Below are 23,357 nucleotides of genomic sequence, written 5' to 3' on the forward strand. Positions count from 1 at the left end.
AAAGGTGATCTGGTTCATGTGGTACATGGGCCAAAGCTCTAACAGTCATTCCTCTGGGAAACCACTGTTAGAACAATTTTTATTATCGGTGAGCATCTACTCTCCAGGTACAGTGACCAAAGTGAGTCCAGTGAGGGGGAAACGTGTTGATTTACACAGCCGGGATATATGTTTGCAACCAGTGTAAAACACGTGGGTTGGGGATAGAGAAGAAAAGGCAGAGGCCCCAACGTTATGGATGGAAATAGTCAAATATTTCTCTCTCTCACCCGGTCTTCCAGGTCCCATTTTTAGAAGCCAATGACAAAATAATCCCCGGCATTTCTGAGAGATACAAAAGTCACACTATGCTCTCTCAGGCCCAGTGACTTTAATGCTAACGCCTTCCATTGGCTGATCTACTGATACCGGGCACGTTACTAAGTACTTTATAAGATGTGTTATTTCATTTGAAACTCCTAAAAACCCCACAAGGCAGCACTGAGAGAGCATGACCTTAGTATGTATGAATCTAATGTTTGTCTTGCTCCCATACAGCATGATTCTCACTAGCAGTATAAAATTAGCACCCGTGGAAATCCAAAAAGGAGGTGGACTTGTTTCTTTTCCAACATGCCCTTCACTCGGGAGACCAGGCCCCAAATACACGTTAACAATGGGCACACAGTAGGGGGACCTGAGGCTCTATCTGGTCTTCAAAAAGTTCCCAGGGCATTTCCCCTATTTGGTGACTACTGCTAAAGGATAGATTAGGGGGTGGAGGTGGCAATGGAAAGCATACACTAAATGGGAATCGGCAGGAGAATGGGTTCCTACTTCCCTGGAACAGGCTGCAGTTCAGAAGGGAAATCCTTGGCTCGTGTTGATCTACAAAGGTTCAAGGTGCTGTAGCCTGCTGTCCAGTACTGATAGTTTTGACCCTTGCTTCACGTAGAGTTGGCATTCATGGTATGGGGGAGAAACACGGGGGAAACAGTGACCTATATCATAGAAGAGCCAGAAAAAAGATCCCCATTTGTTGCACTAAATAGGGTAAGTGAGTAGTCATTGATCCTGTTTCCAGTAGCAACTGCTACACCTCCTGTGGGTAATTCTCATTTAAAAAGAAGCAGTCACAAAAAGCACCATGTCTCCACAACAGAAAGGGAGTGTTTCGTGTGAATGGGGAAGAAGTGAGAGTACTATGCTTCTAAAGCCTGATAGAAAAATTATAGATTTCACCAAATTTAAAAGTAGAATAATTCAGAAAGTAGAAAGTATCTTTCTTCCTCCTATAGCCTTCTCCCTAGTCATTATAGCTAGAGTTCCATTTTGTTTTGTTTCTTTATTCAGAAAGCATGTTTTACTTGGCAGTTTCCTGTTCCTAATCTTCAAATACACACTGACTTTCCAATATGGGGGTTGATATTTGGTCACCAAACTTTTCTAAAAGCAGCACCAAAGCTAAGACCTAAAAGCTGATGTGCAGTGTAAAAGTATGATTATGCAAAAGACATAAAAAAAGAAATGCAAAAGTGTGATGGAAGAAAAAAAAACAATAATACTTAAGCTATTACTGTTGGACTTAATTGGATTAGACTTCATTTGGCCTAACTCACCATCTTTACAAATATGGCCATGGAAGAGCAGACAGCAAATGAGAAATGAAATTCTTAGGTTATTAGAAATAGAAACCTATGGGAGGGGGGGAGTCGGAGGGGGAGAAGAACCATGAGAGACGATGGACTCTAAAAAACAAACTGAAGATTCTAGAGCGGAGGGGGGTTGGAGGTTGGATTAGCCTGGTAATGGGTATTAAAGAGGGCACATATTGACTGGAGCACTGGGTGTTACATGCAAACAATGAATCATGGAACACTACATCAAAAACTAATGATGTAATGTATGGTGATTAACATAACAATAAAAAATTTAAAAAAAAGAAAGAAATAGAAACCTATAAAGACTCTTAGAAATTTCCTAGAGCATGAGATAATATGCAAGTAGATCCAACTTTTCTAAAATGTTTCAAATAATAATTATAAGATGTTGTCATTAAGAAAAAAGTCCAGCGGCGCCTGGGGGGCTCAGTCCATTAAGCCTCTGACTCTTGGTTTCAGCTCAGATCATGATCTTAGGGTTGTGAGATCGAGCTCCACGTGGGGCTCCATGCTCAGGATGGTCTGCTTGGGATTCTCTCTCCCTCTCCCTCTGCCCTTCCCCCTGCTCATGCACACACATGCTCTCTGTCTATCTCTCAAAATAAATAAACCTTAAAAAAAGATAAAAGTCCTAATTTCTTCTTTATATCTGAGATGATATCTTTAGTATTTCAAAATGTAACAGGAGTTATATATGAATACATGCAGTCCCATACACACAAATCTGCATGTTTTCAAGTATTTCTTGAATACCAAAGTATAGATTTAAAATCTGATATACAGTATAAAAATGATTATGCAAAACACATCTGAAATGCAAATATATAAAAATGCACATCTGTAAAGAGTATTTCATTTTCTTATTTGAGACCTGGCTGATATCAAGTATTTCTGGTCAGTCTCAGACTTACAGGAAAACTAAAGCAACTAAGAGCAAGTTGCTGAGCATGTCTCAGGGGTTTTATTTTAACTGCTTCAATGTTTTCTTTCCTTGATGGTACCTAGCCTACTGAAACACTACCCCAAACAAACCACTGCACATTGAATAAAAGTCACAGTGTTCATCACTCTCTAATCCTGACTTCACCCTTGCCTAGCAAATATCACACTACCAGCACCACTTTCTTCATTAAAAGTCTGGAAAATTGAAAACTGCCCACCTGAATTTCAAATCCAAACATTCCATTATCTTGCTTTTCCACGGTAATGAGCTTTCTGTAATAAAACATTAAAAATATGCATGAAGATCAAAGCATCACATTTGGCACATTCTTATCATGAAATAACTATCACAATTACAGATGACTGACATTCAGGTAAACTGTAATTTGTAAGACTGTGTGTTTGTGTGGGTGTGGGTGTGCACGTGTGTGTGTGTGTGTGTGTTAGTGCATGCTGCTAGGAGACCAAAAAAATTCATGAATCTCTTTACCTTTGAGACCAGGAAAAGTCACCTAAAGAACTTGATCTTGTCAAAGCAAGCTGAAAAATATAACAAGCACACAGTTATCAAAAGGTCCTAAGACACATTTATAAAATGTTCTAAATCACAAAGGACTTTGTTCTTTATCACCTTCTTCGGCCCAGCTCTGGGAAATCGTTACGTAAAAGTGGTAATTTCCATTCTCTGTTGGTAGCAAAGGAGAGCCCGGACAGGGAACATTCGAGCATTAAAAAGCTAAAAAGAGGCTCAGATAATAATACACCGTGGCAAAAGAGTTCGTGTAATGTGGCAAAACTCCAAAGCTTCCAAAAAGAATGTCATATCTAATCTGTATTGAAAAGAGCCCCTGAAAGATTAACCAGAGCAATTTATAATCACACGGAAATCCAAAGAAAACAACACCCATAGAATGGCATATAAAATACTTGATAGTTTTTTGAGATACTGATGAAAGGACTGTATTTACTATAATAGTTCAATGTGTTGCTGTTTTTAGGAGGATATAATAATCTGTAAAGAACCAACACATACACAGAAATACAACTGAGGTGAAACCAGGGACTCAAAACCTCAATTCTGTTTTATGATTTATCTTTGCAATAGTTTTGGAAAAGTGCAATGAGATTTCCAGCCAAGAAAGGAAAGGAACCTCAAAATGGTATAAACCGTATGAATACTATCACCTTCACTCTCCTGCATGCTTTGGAAAAAGATCATATAGACATAAACTCCCAGGATATATTCTACCCCTGTAAGTAGGAAAAATAAGCAAAAGGAAGCATCTTGTTTTTCAGGTGATTGCTGTGAGTGTGTGTGTTTTTATTTCATTCCTTTAGGAATTAACACAAGTTAATTAACCCTTTCTCAAGTCTTGGTCCAGGGACCCAAAATGTCAGCTTACAGTACTAGCTAAACCATGGTGTTTCACTGTCACTCTGATATGCTTGTCATCGATCAGTGAGTACATTAAAAAAATGTCAGGAGATGAACACATAGTCCAAACACATACAAATATATACTCTCAATACATAGTCCAAACAAATACAAATAAGACAAATAGAGCATGAAAAACAGGATAAAAACGCATAAAAGTAATTACTGCACACAAAAAAAATCCTTATTAAGGCATTTGTTTGGAGAGAAGCCTGTATCACTGTTAATGAATTTGAGTTACCAAGTAGCAAATGCCAGCATTCTCACAAACTTTCTGGAATGGCTCAGAGTTCAGAATTCACCTATTGATCAATAAAGCTACTGTAAAGAGGAGCTGGTCTTCTCTCATTGATTTGATGTAAATTAATTACATTTTGTAATTCCTTGTCTTTTCAGTTCTGGACCTCAGACCATTTATATCATCCTGAAGACTGCACTAGGAAGGCTCAGCCCCAAAAAAGAGTCTCTAGTTTTGCTAAAAAGTATTATTTATTTTCAATTTGTAAGGACTAACTGTAGAAGGCCTCCAACAATTTGTATGGTTTGTTTTAGCCTGATTTGTCTTACCTACCACAGACATGGGCGGGGACCACTCAGCTATGCAATGGGGCCACCTTCGTATGGAGGAGAGTGATAAACTTGACATTCCCAAGCATTCTCATCTCTCCAGTATACTGTACTCACATTGTCTTAATCTGTTTTCATTATTTGTATCTGCCTGGCTTTTACTCTTATTTCCAATTTTAAGGTACTTAGGTAGGTCATATCTACTTATGTTATCTGTTATTGTTAACTAGGGTTTCTATTTAAAAAATACTACTCTTGACTTTCAATATTCATCATATCATTCAGATATTCATATATGAGGAGACATGTATGTGTGTTTATATACAGGGTATGCTGGATCAAATACCTCAGTTCTGAACATAATTATCCGTATCCTTTGGGCCTCTTGGGGAATGTACTTGTTATTCCCCTGTGCCTAGTGCAGGGCCTGGAATAGAGAGGAAACTTAAAAATAGCTAAACAGACAAACAGAAGTAAACTACCAAACACCAGTATAAGTAACTAAGTAGTGGTGAAAGATCAAATGCAGGAGGAATGTGTTAAAATACTTTTCAACTTTGTCCTTCAGCAAATTTTAAATATTCACGGGAAAATCTCAAGGGTAATCATTAAAAATACAGAATTAAATTTAAAAAATCCAAAACATGTGGCAACATTAAAAATGAAAATCAAGTCAAAAAATAAGATCAAAAAAAAAAATCTCAATCCAAAAACAACAAGAACCACAGAGAAAGGACTAACAGAAAGCAAAGGAAGTTAGTAATGCTTTAATACATCACCACCAAATGAATAAATGGTAGCAAGGATTAATGAGTTATTAAAATTTCCAACCTTTCCTCAGCAATTTTAAATGCCCTTTTGCCAGGCAAATAATCACAATATTGAGGGGAACCTCAGGATTCCATCTGGCCCACCTGCAATCTGCCTTCTAAATAATAAAAAAAAAAAATTATATTTAAATTCAAATCTAAAATCTTTTAAGTCCACAAGACAAATCCAAGACCTCCACACAGAAGGAAACTGCCCCACCCTTCTCCTGCTAACCTTTCTATCTAGCTAATTGACTAGTTGAAAATATTTGCCTAGCACAATGCAAGATGCATGGCAGAGACTCAATTCCTGTGGACTGACTGATTTGGGTTATCAGTGACACACAAAAAAATCAGACCAAGTCAAAGTATAAATTAGTTTCTACCCTGGATGAGCGATGAACCTCTCTTCGGCACCTAATATTTAAATAAAAAAGAATTTAAATAAATTAGGTACCATCAAATTCTCTGACACGTGCCACATCTTGACACAAAGCCTACTCGTCTTTGATCTGGGCTGTCAGACTCAGGCGAAGTGGAAAGGAAGGTTCTCAGGGTTCCACCTTGCTCACACACCAAACTTATCTGCCGAAGTGGGAGGAAGTATGCCTAAGGCCTTATGGAAGGACTCACGCTTTGGAAAATGTATTGCCCACAGCCCTTCTCCTAGAGTGAGCTGTCCTGTTCTCAGATCCAACCAGTGGAGGCCGCGCTCCCGAGTGCCCTCCCAGCCAGAGCGTCTTCTCAGGATGGCAGTGCGAGACGCACGAATGAAGGAGCTGGTGTGTGAACGAATGGTATATGCTGGCAACAGCTGTCTTTTATTACACATTATCTAATATGAGAAATCCAGGTTTGGCGATTTGGCAGGCCTGCAAACTACACATTCAATTACCACTGCTGATTAAGACAAAGCTCCTTAACCCCTTGCTGCCACTAATAGAAAGATGCCTGGGGGTGAGCTTACGATTCCTCTTCTTTTTGTTTTTAGTCAGATGACTTAAAAGATCAGGCATTAATATTCAAAATGTAATTTTTGCTGTTATGCAGTGATTCACAGTGCCCCTCTTTAGTAGGACGCGAAGACCAAATATTTCAGCTGTCAGTTTGCAAAAGATATGGGTCATCTGTAGCTCAGAGAGCTAGCAGGCCGGGAGGAGCTCCAAGTTCAGTATTGTAGCCACTTCAGCTGCTAAGTAACAGATTGTTACTTCCTGGTCCCCACTCAGTGAACTCACTTCCTGAAAGTATCGGGGGTGGGGAGGGGATACTTACTAACAGGGAAGGTGTTTCTTTTGCTTTTATTGTGTCAAGCCTCCACAAATTATGTGCCCTGCTCACTTTCGAGTCCCTGCCTCCCTCTCCCTGATTCTTCCATGAATATGGCTTTTTTTGTCCCTGTTTCCCTTTTAAGCCAGGAGCCTTGGGATAGCAGGGCTCTGCAGACTATTCTAAGATACTTGCTTAATGGAGCTGACTTCAGTTTCCTAACTTGTAAGTGCCCTCAAGGAACCCAAATAAAAGTCCCAGCTTCCCGAGAAAGTCTCATTGTGGATTCATGAGCTCCTTTTTCAAGAAAAACTGTGGGCTATTGATTCCAAGCATGTCACAATACGGATTAGAGGACACTTCTCGAATTCTTTAGTAGTGAAATTAATAGTTTTCTACCTGAAGTATTCATTAGATGATCCAAATACCTTGTTGTAGTTAGGAACACTTGGGAGCTTCGGTAACAGATGGGCGTGCGGCCAGAAATCAGGTGAAAGCCCCCGAAGGGCAGAATCCACCCCAGAAATACACGCTTTGCAAAATTCTGTATCTGAGCTTTTAAGTGAAATCGCCCTTTCAGAAGGTGCCTGTTGAGCAATAATTCGGTAACGGGAAGACTGTCAGGCAAAGGCAGTCTGTGCTACCACTGAGGCACAGTCCAGCTTCCTGCCTGGTCCGCAGGTCCCTGGCTCTCGTCGCAGCTTTTGGTGAACTCTGTCTTCCAAATGCAACTTACTACCCTCGGGGCTTATCAGGCACAAGCACTACTCCTTTGCCATCACCACATTTATAAAGCCTCTCCTTATTTCCTCTGGTCTCCTTTCCACCGTGTTTTCCATTGCAGGGATTTTTTTTCCCCTAAAATTATGTTCAGAGGTAGAAGCTGCACTGCAGTGTCTGTCACCTCCTGCAAATACAGGTATAGAGGTAATATGCACACACAGAAGTCTATTTTTAAGCAATTCTGAGTGTAAACACCCAAATGCTCTGAAAATTAATCTGAAACTACAGGCTCACCAGATACAGCTTTGCAGAAGCCAAAGCCAGCAATAACGAGAAGTATGAATTGTTGACGTCAGCCCTGAAAGTGTTGAAAATAACAGTGGGCAGAGAGACACCTGCTCGTGGGATTGCCTCACAGGGATCTTCTTGCCTGCAATTCGGTCAGTGCAAAATGGGTGATTATTCTCTAAAAACCACTTAAAAGAAATGAACATCAATTTGGAAAATTCTGAAATGTTGGGATAAACTTACATCAAGTCTCATTGATGAGAATTGTACAGAACCCTAAGTATCATGTAGAAGAGGTTTTGGTTTTGGTTGTTTTTTTTTTTTTTCCTTACAGTAATTCTCACAACAGGAAGAAAAAGCTCTTCGAATAGGAGTTTACTATGGGAAAGAACATGAGAAAAGGGAGAAGAGAGGACCTAAAAAGAGAACATCAGATAAATTCATTGGTGTGGGAATGTGTGCATGTGCATGTTCACGAGTATATGTTATCTACATATGCACGATGAGTGTGTTCCATCTCCCTCCATCCCTCTCACAGTCTCCTTCCAATAACCTACTACTGACTGCCTTCTCTTAGTCCACGCTGTCTTAACCCATGCTTAAAACCAGATGTGGCTCCTCCATCTTCACTGCCTTTCACAGCCAAGTCTCTGGGTCTCCTCTCCATTCCGTCCATTTCCTCTTTCTCCAACTACTGCAAAAGTTGCTCCCTCGCCACTCATCCCTACCCACTTACCGACACACCACATTTCTAGAGTGAGGTTCCTAAAACCCTCTCCTGCTCAAACACACCCCGTGGCTTCCTGTGCTGGTCAAATGACTGCATCCTCGGGGGAAGTGCTCAAGTGTTTCATAAAGCAGCCCAGCTCCAAGGTCTCCCCTCCCTTCCCACAGACACTCTGGACACAATAATGTGCTGTTATCTCAACGTGCCCCAAAGGTCCCCAAATCTGTGCCTCAGCATTAATTATTGCCTTGCTCTAGAATACCCCTCAATCACTGGAATATCTGTCCTTCAAGGTTATATTAAAAGGCGTGTCCCTGGATTAGAGCATTTATGTTGTATAATGCCTATTCATTTGTTCTGCCTACTGAATTGATAACCCTACAAGGCCAGGAAATGTGTTCTTCTCATGTCTGTACCTCCTACACTGCTCTATATCTGAAACCTGAATAAAGATCTTGGTGCTTCCCACAGCTGCTTTATTTTCAGGCAAGTAGTAAATTGATAGAAGTGTTCATCATTTGATTAAGCTTAATGTCATAAAAGCATTTGGGATTAAAAAGATCAAAAATCCGAACCATGGCAAATTATGCCCTTATCTTCATTGTGAAAAATAATGAGGAATCAGCTATATACATCACTGAGAAAAGATCACGACTCTCCCTCTATGCTTTAACTCTCTAATCCTGAAATTAGAAGGTTTAAGAGGAGCCCGTGATGTGCAGTAGGATTTAAGGGCAAAACCTCATGCTTTAAAGCAATTCTAATTCTAAATTCAGATATGTACTTGGAGCATGATAGCAAGTTATAGAACCAAAACCTGAAGAGGTTAAAAAATTGTTTTAAACATTGGAAATCATAGAATGAAAGAAACTAACTCAACTGGACATGGATTTTTCTAAATAAGTTTTCATCTCTAGGGAAATATCTTGCAGTACAAATAAAAACGATAACATAATTTTTAAGCACATACTACATGTCAGTCACTGTGTTAAGCACTGCCCACTTCCTCACTTAAGCCACAGAAGAGCTCCTTAGGGTGGGTCTGTTGTTATCTCCATTATAGAAAAAAGAAAACTAAATCTTAGAGGGGCAAATGAATTGTCCAAGGTCCCACAGCTAAGAAGTGACTGCGCTGGTATTCCATCAGCCATTCACTTATCTAATAAAAGCCTTAATTCCTAATAGCATTAGGAATGTGCCTGTACCCCAGCCCTGAAAATAATTTAGTCAACAAAATTTGTCCTGAAGAAAAAGTGCTCTCCTTGGATTGGAAATGACTATCAAGGAGTGAAGCCGGGAGGAAGGAATCAATGAGACACGTAGGGGTGGGGGGGGAATCAATAATTCTCAAACTGGCCATGTCTATATGAACTAAGTTCGATGCACTTAATGATTTTCATTTTACTTCAACACCTCTTCAAATGAGAAAAACAATCTTCTTTTAAGTTTTGCCTTGAAATTTTTTTTTTTTATTATGGTCTTAAATCTTTTGGACTAGTCCACAAGCTCTTTGGGCTCCCTGTCTCCTTCCTCACCCATACTCTTAGTGACTAATTCCAAAGCCTCTAAAATACAATTTCGGTGTGAAGTCAGACAAACACATCAACTCTGCTCTCAAGAGAACATGAACACTCTGAAAGTACAAAACAGTAATCATACCTGCTTTCGTCCCCGAGGCAAAGTAGCCACAGTGTCTGCCAGCATTTGAATCCTTCTATTATCATCCATTCGGAAGCTGCCCGTGAGCGGGGAGTAAGAGTTATATGCTGGACCAGCGCAGTAGTCCACCAAATTGCCATTGCAGCTCTGTTGCATGAGTCTTTGTAAAGACATTGTGAATAAAGATTACTCCAGCTCATACATGGTTGAGTGGCCTTGCAGGATGGGGGAAGCTAAAAACTCTCTGACGAGTAATCAAAAGTAGCAAAGCAGAAAAAGCCCATGTGACTTCTGTGGTTTTAGGTACTTGTTACACAAACCCTATCTTGCAGTTCTCTCCCATTTCTCAGTGCTTTTTTCTTTAAGCCCCTGGAAGAAACTAGTTTTACCATTTAAAAAAAAAAAAAAATCAACTTATTTTTTTTCTCTTTCAAACAGCCAGAACTCTCATGCTTTTATGTTCTACAGCAAGTTTTGTTCAAAACACCATCTGCCTTTTTTTTTTTTAAAGGAAGAAAGAAAAATTTCCCCAAGTTCTGCCATGTGTTACCCACCCATTCTCCTACTCACTATGGGCAGTGCAATGTCAAAGTCAGGATATGCAGACATTGAGTTCTTGTGGATATAAGCAAGAATTACAGGGTCCAGTCATGTCTCACAAAGTCCTTTTAATGTACTTTCCCTGAAGTATACCCTAGCTCATTAATGTTCATCAAAAAGACATTGTATCTGCCACTTGGTCTGTAACCATTCAGCATTCTTCTGCTTGCCCTTCTACTACTCTGTCCTGACTAAAATGATCCATCATCTTTACAAGGAACAACGGGAAGAGAAGACCAGCACATTCAGAGCTCAAAGTTGGCCCTATCTTAGACTGCACTTTATTGCAGCATCAGCGTGTGGTCCTGGGGGAGGAATGGAAAGGACAGGAAGGTATCAGGCAAACCAAGGTGGCATAAGAATGTTACCTGTTGGTCCCTGCATGCTCAGATGGGCCAAGGGCACCATCATGAAGTACACAAGATCACATACACTTTTTTTAGTGGGGGATTGGCACATGTAGTTTCAAGAGAACTGGTTTCAGAGGAGGAGCAGGGGATGTAAGTAGAGGAAAGATTCAAAACAAAAATCAAAAAGAGAAGTTTTACATACTACAAAAAGTCAACTGTGACTTTCAAAATAATTTTGAAGGTCAAGAGTAGAATATAAAGGAGTAGAAAGTTGTGAACTAAAATGGAAGTCAGGGTGAATTCAGCTCAAGCAGAACCTGACAAATATAAATGGTAAAATCTTCTGAGTTAACAGTGCTTCACGAGATAGAACTACTTCAGGAATTTTTAAAACCTGATCACAGCATAATTCACTACAATTGGAATTGGATTATGACATGAACAAAATGATGTCTCTAAAAACATTAAAATAGGGGAGTCTGCCTTCAGCTCAGCTCATGATCCCAGAGTGCTGGGATCGAGCCCTGCATCAGGCTCCCTGCCCAGCAGGAAGCCTGCCTCTCCCTCTCTCGCTGTGTCTCTCTCTGTCAAATAAATAAATAAAATCTTTAACAAAAAATAAAAATAAAAACATAAAAATATCTAAATCAGGGATTATAAATGCATTTGCCTTCAGGGGCCAGGTGGGTAAAATAATATAACATAAATGTGTAAAACAAAAGAGAGTGGTAGAGACTTTGGCAACTAAATAATATGTCAATTATGAAAATATTTATGTAGTGTGTGTGTGTGAGAGACATTTTAAAACATCTCTAGGCTGTGAGGTACATGATTTAAATCAACACTATTAATTGAGGACAGCAGTCCACCTGTCCCCTAGGAATTTTATGAGTTAGGTAATTATTTTTATATTTCAAAATGCCAAGTGGAAATTACACATTTGCCTGATATAAGGCCATATAGGCCAGGTGACAACCAAGTGTTACAGACGAATGCTAAAGTTGTATCAGTTTTGTATGTTATACTGATATTAAACTAATATAAATTACAGAAGTCTGTTATTAAATTAAGAAATCGGAAAATAATTTTTTTTACTTAATTTATGAAATGTGTTTAAGGAGTAGAATCTTTCAAATCATGAGATCCCTGGCTGTACCACCAGAGACAAAGGCAGATCTGACATTCAGCCAGTTCATAACAGTATGATCACATCTGTTAATTATATATTTAGGACCTGGTCTATTTTGATTGGCCAGTTCCCTGTTCTGATTGTTAAAGTCTTATGTCATACTGGTTATTAAATATTTTGAATAACATCCCTGATCAAACATCCTTTGTGATAAAAATGTGGGAAAACACTAATCTTTTCATACAAATATGACTTCAAGCCTCAAACCCTTGATTCACAAAGGTGTTCTACTATTTACAACTTCTTTTTTTTTTATAGAATTTACCTCAGGGCAATTACACTATTCTGAACTCTCTTCCTCTTCATCCTCCCCTTTATTTTATTAAGGAGATTCTAAAAGTGAATCTGATCAAGCTATCTACCTACTCAAAAGATTTCAGAAATGCCTCATTGTTCATAAAATAAAATAAAATAAAATAAAACTTCTAAAAATTGCAGTTCTTAGCTAACTTTATTCTCTGAAATGTCATATCATCTTTTTTTCTCAGATATTTCTTTTGACATTTAACATATTATACTTAAATTATACCTAGAAAGCAAGGGCCATTTTGTATCTTTAAATTTACATTCATGTTCTATGTGTAGAAAGTGTTCGAGAAATGTTTGGGTTTTTGTGTTGTTGTTGTTGTTCTTAAAGATTTTATTTATTTATTTGAGAGAGAAAGTGAGAGAGAGAAAGAGAGCGAGCAGGGACAGAGGAAGAGGGAAAAGCAGACTCCCCTGCTGAGAAGGGAGCCCGATGCAGGGCTAGAAATATTTGTTAATAAAAAGAAAAGGGCAGGGAAGTAGATATTTAACAAAATGAATTAAACAATATTCTTCTAAAGCATCAAAGCATATTTCTAAACTAGTAGAAAATGTTTGTATTACGCACCCATATGCCAAAGTACAACAGTCTTCTGTAAGGAGTAATCTGAGAGATGAGGAAAGAATCTCTTTTAAAATATGTCTGTTATGTATTCAGAAAGCTAACATCCCATTATTGGGGGGGGGTTATTCTTATATGAGGCATTTTGTTCATAAATATGCAAATACTCTTGGAATGAATCAACCTTTAGTACAAATTAGATGAATCCTGAGGAGCTGGAACGTGGGGATGATGTGCTGGAGCAGGTGAGAAGGGTATGACAAAAGTACAGAACACAGAAAGGCCGAAGGGTCTAGAAGACAAGCTTGGCCAACTCTGGGACCTCCATGAGACTCATAGACAGCTATAGGAAGCTACAGGGGCTTCAGTGCCTAACTCCTCAAATCCTGGCTCTACTGTTCAACAGTACCGTGACCTTGTAAAAGTCACTTAATCTTTCTGCTTTGGCCTGAGTTGTGTCCCTCTACACTCGTATGTTGAAGCTCCAAACCCCAAGGTGACTGTATTTGGACACAGGACCTGTAATTAAGGAAGTAATTAAAATTAAATAAAGTCATAGGGTGGACTCATGATCCCATAGGATTAATGTCTTTCTAGAAGAGACATCAGAGAGCTAGTGTTTGCTAGCTTGCTCTCTGTTTCTCTGCCACGTGAGGACATAGAGAGGAGGTAGCTGTCTGCAAGCCAGAAAGAGAGCTCTCACAAGGAACCCAATTACTGGCACCTTGATCTTTGACTTCCCAGCTGTAATAAACTATAGTAACTATAATAAATTTCTGTTGTTTAAGCCACCCAGTCTGTGGTATCGGTCCAAGCTGACTAATATGCTCTCTAAACCTCAGTTTTTACATATCTAAACTAAAAATTTTAGGGAGAAACAGATCAAATAGTCCAAGCATAGCACTTGGTACAAAGTAAAGTATTACTATTGAGTTTTAAGTAATAAGAATTCAAAGGAAAAACTTCAAAGGACATTACTTGAATTCTCTACGAACTGCCTTATTTACTACCAAACGCTCATATATGTAGCCAGAATGACCTCATCCATCCAAGAGCAGTCTAGAGGCTAGACTACATGTGAAGATCCTCACTGTCGTATACCAGGCAGGTTATGCCTCTGAAGCATTGGCAGAGCCAATGTCTGAAATTTCTGGATTACCATTAGCCCAACTACTCTATTCATTAGTGTGGATATGGGAGAGGAGTTTAAGTGGTTCTTAAAAAAAAAAAAAAAAAAAAGAATTCCTCTGTGTCCTTCAGATTTTAAGACAGCTGTTGAGTTTTTTGCTTTATTTTGGCCCTTTGCCTTTATTTGCACAGGAAGCCTTTATTTGCTTCCTGGAACCATAGGGTTTTGTTTTGTTTGGGTTTTTCATTTTGCTTATTTGTTTTATTTCAGCATTTTGTCTTTATCTGTACAGGGAGCCCATATTTGGCTACATGGACTGACATAAGAGACAGGATAAAGTCATCCAGACAATATTTGATTCTTTTATGTTTGAATTTATATAAAGTAGATTTAGTTTGGTAAGGTTACTCTCATATCTGAGAGCCAACCAACAGTGACAACTGTTTTTTCCTATTTCTCACCTTATTTGAGTGACTGAACTGGGTGGATGGGTGTCTCTATCTTCCCCAAACACTCAGTGTGGGTCACTGGGATTCTGAGAGCATTCCCAAAAGAGGAGGAGCCTTTTTCAGAAAAGGGTAAATTACAGTCAGGCCTGGTTCTGAAAAATAGCAAGCTCAGAAAAGGGAAATAAGAGAAAAAGAGGTCATGAAGTCCCTATATTGAAAATCTTAATGTGGGTACAAACCAAATATTAGCTTAGAGTTGTGACGTATGTATTTAAAACCACACATACACATGCACACAACATTAAATCTAATATAAATAATAGCTAACAATAGAGCATATCCATTATGCTTTACTAGAAGTTCAAGGAAACAATTTGCTGACCTATTAAAGCTTAATCCAATCAAATCGTGAAGCTATGGGTAGATTAGAGTATCAGCCAAGAGATTTAGCCACTGAATTCCTCTGGGGCCTTAACCAGGTTATCTAGATCAGTGTTTCATGAATCCACTAAGTAAGATAATTTCCAGCCTTCTTTTAAATGTAAAAGTACATGATCTTGATACATCCATTTTGTGTATTTATCACAGAAAAATCATTAACTGCATTTTTTTTCATTTTTTTTTTAACCCTCTTCAGGTTTAGGGAGAGTCCTCTGAGCATGGTGAAACATGCCAAAGATGTATCTCTGGGAGGGTCCATGTTAAAGATATAAAGTTATATGTGGGCCACTTAGAGATGATAGGTATGTGTGTAGGGTTTTTACGGGATCTTTGTGGACGTGTCAATGTTATCTATACAAAATGCTCTGTAGATACAGAAGAGTTAAGTCTTCAGGAGACAGTCTCTATGATAAGTTTAAGGCTGTACTCCTCCAAATGTAAGCAGATCCTTTGCGTTACCTGGAGAAGAAAGTAAAGGTGACAGCTTCTGAGATTTCCAGCCCTGACTTTAACCACAGTAGTTCTGCTGTTACTTGCTTTAGACAGTGTTCCTCCTTATACCACATGGTTTCCTTGGGTTAAAAGATAAAAATTGAGTGAAAACAACAGGCTTATAGAAGAGAGAAAAGAATCAACACATACTGTGCAAAGAACAGTAGCCTTTGAAGTACACTCTAAAAGAAAGTGTCAGTCCACAAATGAGTTTCTCAAAATCCAAGACATGGCTCCCTTTTGGAGGGAAAAGCCCTAATTGTGAGACAGGGTCCATGGGAACGAGCTCCAGATGAAAAACACTGGGCACCTAGGCGCTTTCTGTTCTCTGCTGTTGTTTAACTGCTTCTGTTACGGAACAGAACCGGGACGTGGCCGGGAGGCAGCCTCATATGCAAGCCAGACTTAAAAACAGAGGACCCTGGCTCCAAAAAGCACCAATGAGCTTCCTGGGTCTCCTGCCAATATTGACCAATTAGGACAAGGCTCTTCCAAACAATCAGAACTAGGTCCTTTCAACCAATCAGGACGAGGCTCTTCCAGCTGGTTAGGAAGGAGGCATTTTCTCCACCTAAGCCAGGCCAGCTCTGGGTTTGGGGATCCCTGCCTAGCAACTGCGGGTAGGTGCTGTTGCTGCTGTAACAACAGTAAAAACTCTCTTTAAGCATAAACACAATGGAGGGGGGAAATCGGAGGGGGAGACGAACCACGAGAGACTATGGAGTCTGAGAAACAAAGTGAGGGTTCTAGAGGGGAGGGGGGTGGGGGATGGGTTAGCCCGGTGATGGGTATTAAGGAGGGCACATTCTGCATGGAGCACTGGGTGTTATATGCAAACAATGAATCATGGAACACTACATCTAAAACTAATGATGTTCTGTATGGTGACTAACATAACGTAATAAAATTTTTAAAAAAAGCATAATCAGTAGTCAAAAGATTCCTACTTTTTTTGGTTGAAAACAGTTTTTAAACAATTTTTCTTCATGAATTAAGACAAAGGTGGAGAAGGTTTAACCAAACTGAGGTACGTTTGCATCCCCCAAGAAATCATTCTACGAAATGAAGATGACTTTCTGAGAAATATTAAGTCTCTAAGAGAAATAGAGTGGCCACCTATTATAAGAGTGTTTTCTTTGCTTGAGGGCTATTATCTTACCCAAAACAAAAACAAGCAAAAACAGGTTGCTATTTTTCTTTTAAAGTTACTTGGTAACTCGTAAAGTAGGCATACAGCCAACCAAGTTTAAAGATCAAGATATAGATATCTTCATACATACATATGTATGTATATATCACGAAATATATATAATTGCTCTAATAACCATAAAATAAATGAATAATATCAGCTACACCTAGCAAAAAATTACATCAATAAAGTGGGTGGTTTCCATTTGAATATAGGAGTAATTCATTGAAATGAGTTTATTCAAATCCATTTCAGTCAAAGAGCAGGACCTTAAGCATTTGGGCAAGAAGATAAAATATTTATAAATAGATAATATATACATATGTGTATATACATATACATATATATGTGTGTGTGTGTGTGTGAGAGAGGAAGAGAGAGAGATGAAGTAGAAATCATAAATAGACCAAAAATCAGAGAAATTGGAAAAGTAGTCAGAGGTCTGTCCTTTAAAAAATATTGAGATCCAGGTGATTATCAGTGCAATGCAAAATTTTCAAGATAAGGATAATTTATTTTTTATTTTATTTTATTATGTTAGTCACCATACATTGCATCATTAGTTTTTGATGTAGTGTTCCATGATTCATTGTTTGCATATAACACCCGGTGCTAAATTCAATACATGCCCTCCTTAATACCCATCACAGTGCTAACCCATCCCCCCACCCCCTCCCCTCTAAAACCCTCAGTTTGTTTCTCAGAGTCCATAGTCTCTCATGGTTCGTCTCCCCCTCCAATTCCCCCCCCCTTCATTTTTCCCTTCCTACTATCTTCTTTCAGAGGTACAGGTCTGTGATTCAACAGTCTTACACAATTCACAGCACTCACCATACCATATACCCTCCCCAGTGTCCATCAATCAGCCTCCCCATCCCTCCCACCCCCCACCCTCCAGCAACCCTCAGTTTGTTCCCTGAGATTAAGAATTCCTCATATCAGTGAGATCATATGATACTTGTCTTTCTCTGATTGACTTATTTCGCTTAGCATAATACCTTCTAGTTCCATCCACGTCATTGCAAATGGCAAGATTTCGGGGTTTTTTGGGCTGCATAATATTCCATTGTGTATGTGTACCACCTCTTCTTTATCCATTCATCTGTTGATGGACATTTTGGCTCATTCCATAGTTTGGCTATTGTGCATATTGCTGCTATAAACATTGCGGTGCACATACCCCTTCCGATCACTACATTTGTATCTTTGGGGTAAATTCCCAGTAGTGCAATTGCTGGGTCATAAGGTAGCTCTATTTTCAACTTTTTGAGGAACCTCCATACTGTTTTCCAGAGTGGATGCACCAGCTTGCATTCCCACCCACAGTGGAGGAGGGTTCCCCTTTCTCTGCATCCTCGCCAATACCTGTCATTTCCTGACTTGTTAATTTTAGCCTTTCTGACTGGTGTGAGGTGGTATCTCATTGAGGTTTTGATTTGGATTTCCCTGATGCCAAGTGATGTTGAGCACTTTTTCATGTGTCTGTTGGCCATTTGGATGTCTTCTTTGGGAAAATGTCTGTTCATGTCTTCTGCCCATTTCTTGACTGGATTAGTTGTTCTTTGGGTGTTGAGTTTGATAAGTTCTTTATAGGTTTTGGATACTAGCCCTTTATCTGATAGGTCATTTGCAAATATCTTCTCCCATTTTGTCAGTTGTTTCTGGTTTTGTTGACTATTTCCTTTGCTGTGCAAAAGCTTTTTAGCTTGATGAAGTCCCAAGAGTTCATTTTTGCCCTTGCTTCCCTTGTCTTTGGCAATGTTTCTAGGAAGAAGTTCCTGTGGCTGAGCTCAAAGAGGTTGCTGTCTGTTTTCTCCTCTAGGATTTTGATGGATTCCTGGCTCACATTTAGGTCTTTCATCCATTTTAAGTCTATTTTTGTGTGTGATGTAAGGAAATGGTCCAGTTTCATTCTTCTGCATGTAGCTGTCCAATTTTCCCAATGCCATTTGTTGAAAAGACTGTCTTTTTTCCATTGGACATTCTTTCCTGATTTGTCAAAGATTAGTTGACCACAGAGTTGAGGGTCCATTTCTGGGCACTCTATTCTGTTCCATTGATCTATGTGTCTGTTTTTGTGCCAGTACCATATTGTCTTGATGATGACAGCTTTGTAATAGAGCTTGAAATCTGGAATTGTGATGCCACCAGCTTTGCTTTTCTTTTTCAACATCCCTCTGGCTATTCAGGGTCTTTTCTGGTTCCATACAAATTTTAGGATTATTTGTTCCATTTCTTTGAAAAAAGTGGATGGTATTTTGATAGGGATTGCATTAAATGTGTAGATTGCTCTAGGTAGCATTGACATCTTCACAATATTTGTTCTTCCAATCTATAAGCATGGAAAGTTTTTCCATTTCTTTGTGTTTTCCTCAATTTCTTTCATGAGTATTCTATAGTTTTCTGAGTACAGATTCTTTGCCTCTTTGGTTAGATTTATTCCTATGTATCTTATGGTTTAGGGTGCAACTGTAAATGGGATTGACTCCTTAATTTCTCTTTCTTCTATCTTGTTGTTGGTGTATAAAAATGCAACTCATTTCTGTGCATTGATTTTATATCCTGCCACTTTACTGAATTCCTGTATGAGTTCTAGCAGTTTTGGGGTGGAGCCTTTTGGGTTTTCTACATAAAGTATCATATCATCTGCAAAGAGTGAGAGTTTGACTTCTTCTTTGCTGATTTAGATGCCTTTTATTTCTTTTTGTTGTCTGATTGCTGTGGCTAGGATTTCTAGTATATGTTGAATAGCAGTGGTGATAGTGGACATCCTGCCATGTTCCTGGCCTTAGGGGAAAAGCTCTCAGTTTTTCCCCATTGAGAATGATATTTGCTGTGGGTTTTTCGTAGATGGATTTTATGATATTGAGATATGTACCCTCTATCTCTACACTGTAAAGAGTTTTAATCAAGAACTGATGCTGTACTTTGTCAGATGCTTTTTCTGCATCTATTGAGAGGATCATATGGTTCTTGTCCTTTCTTTTATTAAGGTATTATATCACATTGATTGATTTGCAGATGTTGAACCGACTTTGCCACCTAGTGATAAATCCCACTTGGTCATGGTGAATAATCCTTTTAATGTACTGTTGGGGCCTATTGGCTAGTATTTTGGTGAGAATTTTTGTATCCATGTTCATCAGGGATATTGGTCTGTAAGTCTCCTTTTTGATGGGGTCTTTGTCTGGTTTTGGGATGAAGGTCATGATGGCCTCATAAAATGAAATTTTCCTTCCATTTCTATTTCTTGGAACAGTTTCAGAAGAAGAGGTATTAATTCTTCTTTAAATGTTTGGTAGAATTCTCCTGGGAAGCCATCTGGCCCTGGGCTCTTGTTTGTTGGGAGAGTTATGATTACTGCTTAAATTTCCTTACTGGTTATGTGTCTGTTCAGGATTTTTATTTCTTTCTGGTTCAGTTTTGATTGTTTATAGATCTCTAGAAATGCACCCATTTCTTCCAGATTATCTAATTTGCTGGTATAGAGTTGCTCATAATATGTTGGTTGTGATCCCTCCTCTTTCATTCATGATTTTATTTATTGGGTCCTTTCTCTTTTCTTTTGGATAAGTCTGGCCAGGGGTTTATCAATCTTATTAATTCTTTCAAAGAAACAGCTCCTAGTTTTGTGGTTCTGTTCTACTGTTCTTTTGGTTTCTATTTCATTGATTTCTGCTTTGATCTTTATTATTTCTCTTCTCCTACTGGGTCTAGGCTTTATTTGCTGTTCTTTCTCCAGCTCCTTTAGGTGTAGGGTTGGGTTGTGTATTTGAGACCTTTCTTGCTTCTTGAGAAAGGCTTGTATTGCTATATACTTTCTTCTTAGGACTGCCTTTGCTGTATCCCAAAGATTTTGAACAGTTGTGTTTTCATTTTCATTGGTTTCCATGAATTTTTTAAATTCTTCTTTAATTTCCTGGTTGACCCATTCATTCTTTAGTAGGATGCTCTTCAACCTCCATTTATTTGAGTTCTTTCCGACTTTCTTCCTGTGATTGAGTTCTAGTTTCAAAGCATTGTGGTCCAAAAGATGCAGGGAATGATCCCAATCTTTTGGTACCAGTTGAGACCTGATTTGTGACCTAGGATGTGATCTATTCTGGAGAATGTTCCATGGGCACTAGAGAAGAATGTGTATCTTTTGCTTTGAGATGGAATGTTCTGAATATAACTGTGAAGTCCATACAGTCCAGTCTGTCACTTAAAGCCTTTATTTCCTTGTTGATCTTTTGCTTAGATGATCTGTCCATATCAGTGAGGAGGGTGTTAAAGTCCCCTAATATTATAGTATTGTTGTCGATGTGTTTGTTAGATCTAACAATTTTGAATATCTATGCCCCTAACATGGGAGCAGCCAGTTATATAAGCCAATTAATAACAAAATGGGAGCAGCCAATTATATAAGCCAATTAATAACATAGACCCTTTAAACATAGCCAATTAATAACATAGACCCTTTAAACATAGACCCTTTAAATATGATATAGTGTCCTTCCTCAACTCTTATTATAGTCTTTGGTTTAAAATCTAATTTGTCTGATATAAGGATTGCCACCCCCAGCTTGCTTTTGATGTCCATTAGCATGGTAAATTGTTTTCTACCCTCTCACTTTCAATCTGGAGGTGTCTTTGGGCCTAAAATGAGTCTCTTGCAGGCAGCATATCGATGAATCTTGGTTTTTTTAATCCAATCTGATACCCTGTGTCATTTGATTGGAGCATTTAGCCCATTTACATTCAGGTTAACTATTGAAAGATACGAATTTAGTGCCATTGTATTGCCTGTAGGGTGACTGTTACTGTATATTGTCTCTATTCCTTTCTGGTCTATGCTACTTTTAGGCTCTCTCTTTGCTTAGAGGACCCCTTTCAATATTTCTTGAAGGGCTGGTTTGGTGTTTGCAAATTCTTTTAGTTTTTGTTTGTCCTGGAAGCTTTTTATCTCTCCTTCTATTTTCAATGACAGCCTAGCTGGATATAGTAGTCTTGGCTGCATATTTTTCTCATTTAGTGCTCTGAATATATCATGCCAGTCCTTTCTGGCCTGCCAGGTTTCTGTGAATAGGTCCTCTGCCAATTTAATGTTTCTGCCATTGTAGGTTACCGACCTCTTACCAAGATAGGGATAAGCTTTATTTTAATTGTCACAGAGCATAAAAGAAGATGCTATAGAATGCATCTAAACTAGATATAGTTTAAACTAGATATAGAGGGTGAAAAGTAAGGAAGAATGGAAGGAGGAAAGGACAGACAGGAGGGAAAGAAGGGGGAAAAAACAGAAGGGATGAAGGGGAGGGAGGAAATTAAGTCAAATTGAGTCCACTAGTGAATGAAAAATAATGCCTCTCAACCAAGTAGGCTGTATCCCAGGAAAATGAGGATTGTTCAACCTTAGGACATAAAATTTTAACAGAAATCACTAAGTTTCTGGATGAAAGAAAATTTCAATGTAATAGATGCCAAAGCTATCAAGATTAATCTTTGCTTTGAAAAATCCCAAGTAGGGATTTGAAAAATCCAAGTAGGAATAGGAGGAAAACTTTTTTTTAACATAAGGGTATCTGCCAGAAACAGCCACCAAATATCATCCTCAATGTTGACCTGTATTTCAACTGGAGTGAGAAAGAAGACAGTGATGACAATAGCCTTCATGCCTGTCCCTGTTGTGCCCTGCTTCACAGATAGGAGGTAGAAAATGTGTAAAAAGACAAAACTGTAAGCTTTATTGATGATATGGTTGCATAACTAGAATATCCAAGACAATCCACAATCCATTGAAGAACAGACTTAGGAAGTGATTTTCTTAAGTGTAGGTTTCAAAGGACAACATATAAAGAGAAATGAATTTATCATACTGCAGCAATGGATGAAAAGAACTGTATTAATGGGGGAAAGAAACATAATCAAAATAGCCAAAAGCCATAAAATAGGAATGAACCTAACATGTTTAAGATTTGATGAAGAACATTATAAACTCCAAACTAAGGAAAAGAAATACCATATTCCTATATGAGAAGAGTCCTTCTTGTAAAGCTATTATCCCCAAATTTCCTAAGGTATCCAGTGTACTGCAAATCAAAATCCCCACAGGTTTGGTTAGCTTCTTTATCACATTTGACATACATTCTTACACTCATCTGAACAAGAAAGTGCACAAGACTAGCCAAAAAGAATTTGAAAATAATAGTAGTGGGTGAGTATGGGCATTGAGAAAACTGCCCCACTTGGGTATCAAAAGATATTATAAGAGTTAAAACTGTCGAATAGAAAAGGTCAATAAAAAGAATATTAACAAATACAATATTGTCAAATGAATAGAGATTCCCAAAACTTATCCATGTATATTCAGAAATGTATCATATCATCCAGGTAATTTATTTCATTAGGAAAAAATAGACCTTTCAATAAATGGGGATGGTACCCACCTGGAAAAAAATTAAGTCATAGTCTTTTATTACAATACAATAATAAATTCCAGATGGCTTAAACAGTTAAGTGTAAAAGTAATTTTACATAGATGAAATAATAGCAGAAAATATAGAATATTTTAGTAAGATTAGGTTGGGAATGGTTTTTCTAACAATACAA

The 23,357-nt window shown here is 38.4% G+C and overlaps 1 protein-coding gene across 5 annotated transcripts in view; it reads right to left on the minus strand.

Moving 5' to 3' along the window:
* CYTIP (cytohesin 1 interacting protein) overlaps window positions 1-23,357 on the minus strand; it is a 76,904-nt gene that overhangs the window by 20,225 nt on the left and 33,322 nt on the right. The window contains exons 1-4 of one of the 5 annotated variants that reach the window (XM_045868830.3): window positions 5,416-9,190; window positions 4,931-5,011; window positions 3,073-3,122; window positions 2,801-2,855 (exon numbers count right to left, since the gene is read on the minus strand). In XM_045868830.3, the coding sequence (XP_045724786.1) occupies window positions 2,801-2,855; window positions 3,073-3,122; window positions 4,931-4,945 (120 nt within the window). In that variant the 5' untranslated portion in view covers window positions 4,946-5,011; window positions 5,416-9,190. Of the gene's footprint in view, window positions 1-2,800; window positions 2,856-3,072; window positions 3,123-4,930; window positions 5,012-5,415; window positions 9,191-10,059; window positions 10,234-23,357 lie in introns of those variants that run through there. The other 4 variants (XM_045868829.3, XM_064586566.1, XM_045868828.3 and 1 more) reach the window with 4 other exon arrangements.

This window comes from Mirounga angustirostris, unplaced genomic scaffold (genome assembly GCF_029215605.1).
Source record: "Mirounga angustirostris isolate CCGP_5_RB_7025 unplaced genomic scaffold, mMirAng1.0.hap1 SCAF_3, whole genome shotgun sequence".
Lineage (NCBI taxonomy): Eukaryota > Metazoa > Chordata > Mammalia > Carnivora > Phocidae > Mirounga > Mirounga angustirostris.